We start from the raw sequence: 9,869 nt of genomic DNA, 5'->3' as shown, positions 1-9,869 counted from the left end.
CTTTCTTAATGGTTTCGGTATCTCTCTGTAAATCTATCGGGCTTCAGATTCAATTGAAGGATAATGGCTGAGGAGAGTGATATTATTGCAATTGAAAGTTCTTCAGCAAATTCAGCAAACAACCCTCACTGTCTAGAAATTACTGTAGAGAATGATATTTTTGCTATGGAAAGTTCTTTAGAAAATTCAGCGAGTGATTGAATTGAAGGATAATAGCTGAGGAGAGTGATATTATTGCAATGTGACTGAGTGCCTTGTGTTCATAATTTTGTATGAAATTTTTGTATGGTTCAATTGTTCTCTCTTTCTTAATGGTTTCGGTATCTCTCTGTAACTCTATCGGGCTTCAGATTCAATTGAAGGATAATGACTGAGGAGAGTGATATTATTGCAATTGAAAGTTCTTCAACAAATTCAGCAAACAACCCTCACTGTCTAGAAATTACTGTAGAGAGTGATATTTTTGCTATGGAAAGTTCTTCAGAAAATTCAGCAACCAACCCTTATTGTCTAGAAATTACTGAGTCTATCAGACAACAGCTTTCTCAGAGGTGGTTGAAGCCATCGTCCATGGGATCAGCTTGTAGTATTTTCAAAGTCCACAATCGAGTTCAGAGAATGAAGGGCGGTGCTTACACTCCGGATACGGTCTCTATTGGCCCTTGCCACCGTGGTATGAAAAAGTTCAAGGCTATAGAAGATGTTAAGTTTCAATACTTACTGGAAGTGCTTAATCGAAAACAAGATATAACCAGTCTCAAGAAATTAGTGGAAGCTCTCACGTTGTTGGAATTTGCTGCCCGTTGCTATTATTAAGAACCCATTGAATTAACTTCTGTAGAATTTGTAGGAATGATGCTCTTGGATGGCATTTTCATCCTTGAGTTATTCCAGAAATATGCAAATTATGAGCCAGGGGATGAAGTTCTAGTCGATGATTCCCATTTTAGGAGAGCAAGGATTATGGCTGATTTGGTATTGCTGGAAAACCAAATCCCCTTGTTTATTCTTGAAACATTATTCAACCTGCTAAGTAATAAGGATATTGCTTCCGAACAACCACAACTCATCCAATTGGCTCTTAAGTTCTATCGACTATTGATACCAAATATTATGAAATATTATGATGATCCTCAAGAAATGGGCAAGACAATTCGACACAGCCATTTACTCTGTCTGCTAAACTACACATGTGGGAGTGCTACTCCCAGAGTCCCAGGATCCAAAGATCATCCACATCAACTGAATCCCTAAACTCTATGCCATGTGTATTAGAGCTCCTCCTTTCGGTGGTTGAGCTTGGGAAGATGGAGGGTGATGATGTTAAGTACATGGAACGAGTGTTTAAAATCTCTCCGTCGTGCATTAATGACTACACATATTTCTTCTTCCAGAACCTGATTGCTTATGAGCTACATCATTTGGCAGGTGGGCATCGCATAACATCCTATCGATATCTTTGATCTTGTTTTTGCTTCCACTGGATTTCACATTGATTGCTAACATGAAGAGTCTCTCTTTCTGTCGCTACATCTCTGTTCCCCCTGCTGTCTCCCTTCTCTCTTCCTTTGCTCTCCATCCTCCCCCCCTCAAAGTAGCCTTGTTTCCAGATACCTCGCCTAAATTCTAAACATGAATTTTCTTTTGATCAGAAAATCTCTTTGACTGAGAAATCGTTTATTTTTTTGTTGGAATTTCTTTTCTTCTCTATACAACCAAACACACCTAAAAAAGTAAAAATAAATAAATTAAAAAACTATTGTTGTCCGATTCAATCTTCAATTTTTTTTAAGTGTAGGGATGTGTCATCTATCAAAATCAAATTCAAACACTCTTTAGCAGAGAGAGAGCCGTTGGAGGTTCTTCCACCCCAGCCTCATTTTCTTTTCTGTTTTTTAATGGAAAAGAGATGATGTTATTCAAAATCCAAAAATAAAATCAAGAGAGCCGTTGGAAGCTCTTCCTTCATTCCAACGTCATTTTTTTTTACATCTCTGAAAACGAATTCAAGAGCTCCACACTTTGTCTCTGTTTTTCACATTACATCTGCTGCTATTGAACGTCATTTTCTTGCATCTCTAACAACACATTCAAGAGCTGAGGTTGTTTCACACTTCGTCTATGTTTTTCACAGTACCTCTGCTACTGAAGGAGAAACTCAGTTGCTAAAGGGGCTTGTCTCTGTGCTACGGTCTGAGTTTCTTCCTCCAAGCGTCTTTGTTGTATTGAATAACCACTTTTTTGTCTTGAAGAATTTTATAGCTACGATTTGTAAATGTCCAAGCCCTGCGCTTATTTTTAACACTTAAATCCTATAATCTCCTTACAAATTGCAAATGTTGCCTTCGAAATTTGAAGCACATGACTGAGTGCCTTGTATTCTTAATTTTTTAGGAAATTTTTATATAGTTCAATTGTTCTCTCTTTCTTAATGGTTTTCGTATCTCCCCGTAACTCTATCAAGCTTTAGATTGAATTGAAGGATAATGGCTGAGGAGAGTTATATTATTGCAGTGTGACTGAGTACCTTGTGTTCATAATTTTGTATGAAATTTTTGTATAGTTCGATTGTTCTCTCTCTCTTAATTGTTTCGGTATCTCTCTGTAACTCTATCGGGCTTCAGATTCAATTGAAGGATAATGGCTGAGGAGAGTGATATTATTGCAATTGACAGTTCTTCAGCAAATTTAGCAAACAACGCTCACTATCTAGAAATTACTGTAGAGAGTGATATTATTGCTATGGAAAGTTCTTCAGAAAATTCAGCAAACAACCCTCATTGTCTAGAAATTACTGAGTCTATCAGACAACAGCTTTCTCAAAGGAGGTTGATGCCATCGTCCATGGGAATCAGCTTGTAGTATTTTTAGAGTCCACAATAGAATTCGAAGAATGAAGGACGATGCTTACACTCCGGATATGGTCTCTATTGGCCCTTATCACTGTGGTATGGAAAAGTTCAAGGCTATGAAAGATGTTAAGTTTCAATACTTACTGGAAGTGCTTAATCGAAAACAAGGTATAACCAGTCTCGAGAAATTAGTGGAAGTTCTCACGTTGTTGGAATCTACTGCCCGTTGCTATTATGAAGAGCCCATTGAATTAAGTTCTGCAGAATTTGTAGGAATGATGCTCTTGGATGGCATTTTCATCCTTGAGTTATTCCAGAAATATACAAATTATGAGCCAAGGGATGAAGTTCTAGTGGAGGATTCCCATTTTAGGAGAGCAAGGATTATAGCTGATTTTTTCCCTCCCCCATCTCGATGTAATACATATACTGCCACATAGGGGGTGACTGGGACAACCCGTGTCCTTCCACTACCTACCAGGATCACAGATACAGTGTCCCGAGCCACAGTCGACCCTGTCATCATATATTAATAACAGAAAGGAACATACCAATATGGAATAGGTCGTCCTAGATACAGAGTTAACGGAAGCAAAATTTAATTAAATCATGTGAAATTATAGAGCTTCGGTTCTCTATTGATAACACATAGTACACTGTTCATAAATGTAACCATTCAATCTCTCCTATAATTAAACACATAGTTTATACATGAATGTGGAAATGAAGACAAAAAGTTAAATGATAATAATTGCCACAAGGGCACCAATCTTGGGTGTACATCTACATCCAAGTCACAGTCACTGGCTCCACTTGATTCGCATCCAACAGTGCTCATCTAAGTAGTATCTCCTATGTAACAACTAAAAAAGGGGTTGCGCAACGGGGTTAGCTACACTAGCTAGTGAGGGAGCAAAGGGGAATACGCATACATCACACAAACAATATCTAGCAGAATGATGCGTGCTAATGTTAGATTCATTTTCCATCTAGGACACATTTCTATCGGTCAAGTATATGCTACTGTGATAACTCGGGAGACATTGAGGGTCACTTATCCTATCGCCCCAGTGAAACCTCAATTATCACAAGGGGAACTATGCCGGTAGAAGCCATCATGATCACCCAATGGTAGACCCCGATAGCCATCACTATCCCTGTCCTGGCCTCTCCCACCTCCACAGACCACAGGTGCTCAGACTATCCAACACATAAACCCCTGTTGGCAAGGGTCGTAGCATAAGGGAACAAGCATCCTAGCCAGCGATATACTATATGCAAGTCCTATCGTCTCGAGAGGTATTCCGGGTGCATCAACGTCTCATTCCATCTAGTACCTGGGTGCCAGCACGGCACGTCACATACAGATCAGGATGACATATAGCAATTTTCATAATTTAAATAAATTGGGGTTTCGATACCTGCACACCCGACACCGTAGCCCGATACAATGGTGAGCATACTATCACATTCATAACAGATCACATTTGTATAATAATGTAATGCGCACAATGCTTATAAATATATAATAGCATACTTAAGATTTCATATTAAATATATATTCAAGCCCAACAAATCACCCAGAACCCACTCACCTAACACGGGCGTCTCTGTGTGTGATTGACATGAATCTCACCTGGCCCCCCTGCTATCCATCGAGTTGGGTAGCCTAGGAATACAAAAACAATCATTAAAGCATGGTCCCATGCTAGGCCCCCAAGGTTAAAATCAAGTTCCAACCAAGACAGCACGAGCAGTCTCATGGGCAGTTTCAGCAGAGGTGAATCTGCCCCTGACTCCGTTCAGGCCAAAAGTAGAAATAGAGCGAGCGGACCCACGAGCGAAACATATTACTTGAATCTGATTATGCCTTCGTTCGACACTTGCTACACACTTAAATGGAGTGGATCATCGGGCGGATGTGCTTCTTGGGTCCCCCCCTGCACCCGTTCAATCCCTGAGACATACCCGAGAGCAACTGGCCTCGGACGGATGCAACAGACTTGAGTCCGTTCCTTCATCCGGGCAGTTCAACACACAGGGGTTATATTGGGTGGACTGACAGACGGTACCATGATTGGTGGATCCGGTCATTCGTCCGCCGACAATCTCTTCTGAGATTTCAGAGGGCTTTTGCTCCAGCTTAAAGCTTGGAGTGTCCCAAGCTCTCAGGGACAAGGAAGAGGTGTCTAAGCCTTCCTAAGGTCACTAGATCCTAAGCTCACCTCAAGGATCCAAGATCCAACAAGGATTGGTCTCATATTGGTCCAAGGGTTGGGTTTCATGGATAGGATCAAGGGTTCACCAACAATGGCTGCAATTGTAGCACTTAGAGGTCTAGATTAGCTCCATTAGAGCTCCCAATTAGGGTCAAGCATCACCTTGAGTCCCAAATGGAACCCTAGGTTAGCTCAAGCTCAAGAACTTCTACCAAAATACAAAATGGAAATGGAGAGAGAGATTTCCAAGCTTGGAGTCTTACCTTGGTGAGATTCTCCTTCCAACCATCCTCTCCATCTCTTCTCCTCCTCTTTCTCTTCTCCCATTGGTTCGGCCAGCCATCTTGGCATGGCTTCCATCTTCTTCCCTTCCCCTCCTATTCCTCTCCTACTTCTACTTCTCCTACTTCTTTCCTTCTTCTCCTTCTTCTCTTGTCTCTTCTCCTCGACGGTTTACTTGGGAGGGGGAGAGATAAGAGAATAAGGATTCTCTTATCCTTTTAAGGTTCAAAAGGGCCTTAGGCCATGTTTGGTTTAGGTACCCCCAAACACTTAATGGCCTTTAGGTCTTTAGATAGGTTTTGGTTAGGTCTTAGGGTTTGTTTGGCCTTAGTCATAACCATTAGGTCCATTAGGTCATGTTTGGGGTGCACCCTAAGTCCATAGGACTTAATTATCCACTAAGGTCTTTTTGGTTTAGGTTAGGGTATATAAAACCCATTATTCACTTAAGTTAAGCCTTGTGGGCCCACCTTCATGGTTCAACTAACCATCTAATGGCAAGGGTAGGGGTCCATATAGTCCAAAGGTCCAATTATAGTGTGCGGGATACGGAAATGTGGGTCCCATAAGGAAAGGAACCAAAAAGGCAGATGACAGCACGGGTGGATCCTCGAGCGGGTTCAGTACGAGTGAGTCCGTTCGTGACTCCGATGCTGCTGTCAGGGTCCAAACTTCAAGGAAAGTTTCGAGGCTTTGGCCCACACTTCCAAGTCTTCGAGGGGATACTTTTAGTAATATTTTAAGTCTAAGGTTATAGGTGTTGGCCAGTGCCACCGTGGCATTGCCCCTTAGGTAAAGGTCTAAACTGCCCCAGGGTATAGGGGTAGATCTGGGGTGCGGGTGTAATAGATTTGGTATTGCTGGAAAACCAAATCCCCTCGTTTATTCTTGAAACATTATTCAACCTGCTAAGTAATAAGGATATGGATTCTGAACAACCACAACTCATCCAATTGGCTCTTAAGTTCTTTCGGCCATTTGATACCAAATATTATGAAATATTATGATGATCTTCAAGAAATGGACAAGACAATTTGACATAGCCATTTACTCTGTCTGCTAAACTACACATATGGGAGTGCTACTCCCAGGATCCAAAGATCATCCGCATCAACTGAATCCCTAAACTCTATGCCATGTGTATTAGAGCTCCCCCTTTCGGGGGTTGAGTTTGAGAAGATGGAGGGAAATGATGTTAAGTACATTGACATGAAGTACATGGAACGAGTGTTTAAAATCACTCCCTTGTGCATTAATGACTACACATATTTCTTCTTCCAGAACTTGATTGTTTATGAGCTACATCATTTGACAGGTGGACATCGCATAACATCCTATCGATATCTTTGGTTATGTTTTTGCTTCCACTGGATTGCACATTGATTGCTAAAAAGAAGAGTCTCTCTTTCTGTTGCTGCATCCCTGTTCCCCTGCTGTCTCCCTTCTCTCTTCCTCTGGTCTCCATCCTCCCCCCCTCAAAGCAGCCTTATTTCTGGATACCTCGCCTAAATTCTAAACATGAATTTTCCTTTGATAAAAAAATCCCTTTCATTGAGAAAATCGTTTATTTTTTTGTAAGAATTTCTTTTCTTCTCTATACAACCAAACACACCTAAAAAAATAAAAATAAATAAATAAAAAAACTATTGTTATCCGATTCAATCTTCAATTTTTGTTTAAGTATGGGGACGTGTCATCTATCAAAATCAGATTCAAATACTCTTTAATAGAGAAGCCATTGGAGGTTCTTCCACCCCAACCTCATTTTCTTTTTTTTTTTTTAATGGAAAAGAGATGATGTCATTCAAAATCCAAAAATAAAATCAAGAGAGCCGTTCGAAGCTCTTCTTTCATTCCAACGTCATTTTTTTTACGTCTCTGAAAACGAATTCAAGAGCTCCACACTTCGTCTCTGTTTTTCACATTGCATCTGCTGCTATTGAACGTCATTTTTTTTGCATCTCTAACAACATATTCAAGAGCTGAGGTTGTTCCACACTTTGTCTCTGTTTTTCACAGTACCTCTGCTACTGAAGGAGAAGCTCAGTTGCTAAAGGGGCTCGTCTCTGTTCTACGGTCTGAGTTTCTTCCTCCAAGCATCTTTGTTGTATTGAATAACCACTTTTTTGCTTTGTAGAATTTTGTAGCTATGATTTGTAAATGTCCATGCCCTGCTCTTATTTAAAACTCTTAAATCCTATAATCTCCTTACAAATTGCAAACGTTTCCTTCGAAATTTGAAGCACATGCGACTAAGTGCCTTGTGTTCTTAATTTTGTAGGAATTTTTTGTATAGTTCAATTGTTCTCTCTTTCTTAATGGTTTCCAGAGCTCTCTGTAACTCTATCAGGCTTCAGATTGAATTGAAGGATAATGGTTGAGGAGAGTTATACTATTGCAATGTGACGGAGTGCCTTGTGTTCATAATTTTGTATGAAATTTTTGTATAGTTCAATGGTTTCGGTATCTGTCTATAACTCTATCGGGCTTCAGATTGAATTGAAGGATAATGGTTGAGGAGAGTGATATTATTGCAATTGAAAGTTCTTCATCAAGTTCAGGAAACAACCCTCATTGTCTAGAAATTACTGTAGAGAGTGATATTATTGCTAAGGAAAGTTCTTCAGAAAATTCAACAAACAACCCTCGATGTCTAGAAATTACTGAGTCTATCAGACAACAGCTTTCTCAGAGGAGGTTGAAGCCATCGTCCATGGGATCAGCTTGTAGCATTTTCAGAGTCCACAATAGAATTCGGAGAATGAAGGACGATGCTTATACTTCGGATATGGTCTCTATTGGCCCTTATCACCATGGTAAGGAAAAGTTCAAGGCTATGGAAGTTGTTAAGTTTTAATACTTACTGAAAGTGCTTAATCGAAAACAAGATATAACCAGTCTCAAGAAGTTAGTGGTAGCTCTCACGTTGTTGGAATCTGCTGCCCGTTGCTATTATGAAGAGCCCATTGAATTAAGTTCTATAGAATTTGTAGGAATGACGCTCTTGGATGGCATTTTCATCCTTGAGTTATTCCAGAAATATACAAATTATGGGCTAGGGGATGAAGTTCTAGTGGAGGATTCACATTTTAGGAGAGCAAGGATTATGGCTGATTTGGTATTGCTGGAAAACCAAATCCCCTTGTTTATTCTTGAAACATTATTCAACCTGCTAAGTAATAAGGATATTGCTTCCGAACAACCACAACTCATCCAATTGGCTCTTAAGTTATTTCGGCCATTGATACCAAATATTATGAAATATTATGATGATCTTGTAGAAATGGACAAGACAATTCGACACAGCCATTTACTCTGTTTGCTATACTACACATGTGGGAGTGCTACTCCCAGGATCCAAAGATCATCTGCATCAGCCGAATCGCTAAACTCTATTCCATATGTATCAGAGCTCCTCCTTTTGGGGGTTGAGTTCGAGAAGATGGAGGGAAATGATGTTAAGTACATTGACATGAAGTACATGGAACGAGTGTTTAAAATCACTCCCTTGTGCATTAATGACTACACATATTTCTTCTTCCAGAACCTGATGGCTTATGAGCTACATCGTTTGACAGTTGGGCATCGCATAACATCCTATCGATATCTTTGATCTTGTTTTTGCTTCCAGTGGATTGCACATTGATTGCTAAAAAGAAGAGTCTCTCTTTCTGTCGCTGCATCTCTGTTCCCCCTGCTGTTTCCGTTCTCTCTTCCTCTGGTCTCCTTCCTCCCCCCCTCAAAGCAGCCTTGTTTCCAGATACCTTGCCTAAATTCTAAACATGAATTTTCTTTTGATCAGAAAACCCTTTTGACTGAGAAAATCGTTTATTTTTTTGTAGGAATTTCTTTTCTTCTCTATACAACCAAACACACCTAAAAAAATAAAAATAAATAAATAAAAAAACTGTTGTTGTCCGATTCAATCTTTAATTATTTAAGTATGGGGACGTGTCATCTGTCAAAATCAAATTCAAACACTCTTTAACAAAGAGAGAGAGCTATTGGAGGTTCTTCCTCCCCAACCTCATTTTTTTTTTTAATAGAAAAGAGATGATGTCATTCAAAATCCAAAAATAAAATCAAGAGAGCCGTTGCAAGCTCTTCTTTCATTCCAACGTCATTTTTTTTCATCTCTGAAAACGAATCCAAGTGCTCCACACTTCGTCTCTGTTTTTCACAGTACCTCTGCTGCTACTAAACGTAATTTTTTTGCATCTCTAACAACGCATTCAAAAGCTGTGGTTGTTCCACACTTCGTCTCTATTTTTCACAGTACCTCTGCTACTGAAGGAGAAGCTCTGCTGCTAAAGGGGCTTGTCTCTGTTCAACGGTCTGAGTTTCTTCCTGCAAGCGTCTTTGTTGTATTGAATAACCATTTTTTGCCTTGTAGAATTTTGTAGCTACGATTTGTAAATGTCCATGCGCTGCGCTTATTTGTAACTCTTAAATCCTATAATTTACTTATAAATTGCAAACGTTGCCTTCGAAATTTGAAGCACATGTGACTGAATGC

General features: G+C 39.8%; 1 protein-coding gene across 1 annotated transcript; it reads left to right on the top strand.

Annotated features, from left to right (window-relative positions):
• Positions 1–7,862: 7,862 nt before the first annotated feature.
• Positions 7,863–8,966, top strand: LOC122663082 (UPF0481 protein At3g47200-like). Its single transcript, XM_043858788.1, has 2 exons — positions 7,863–8,169; positions 8,242–8,966. The coding sequence occupies exons 1-2, from the start codon at positions 7,863–7,865 to the stop codon at positions 8,964–8,966; spliced, it is 1,032 nt and encodes a 343-aa protein (XP_043714723.1).
• Positions 8,967–9,869: the final 903 nt, after the last annotated feature.

Source organism: Telopea speciosissima, chromosome 5 (genome assembly GCF_018873765.1).
Source record: "Telopea speciosissima isolate NSW1024214 ecotype Mountain lineage chromosome 5, Tspe_v1, whole genome shotgun sequence".
NCBI lineage: Eukaryota > Viridiplantae > Streptophyta > Magnoliopsida > Proteales > Proteaceae > Telopea > Telopea speciosissima.
The sequence above is the reverse complement of the archived record's forward strand: the minus strand, read 5'-3'. Positions and strand labels throughout refer to the sequence as shown.

Bases quoted from the DNA above. Each gene is read 5' to 3' on its own strand.
- LOC122663082 (XM_043858788.1), top strand. From the start codon at position 7,863: ATGGTTGAGGAGAGTGATATTATTGCAATTGAAAGTTCTTCATCAAGT. The intron at 8,170-8,241 runs GTAAGGAAAAGT...ATCGAAAACAAG, and splicing joins TATTGGCCCTTATCACCATG to ATATAACCAGTCTCAAGAAG.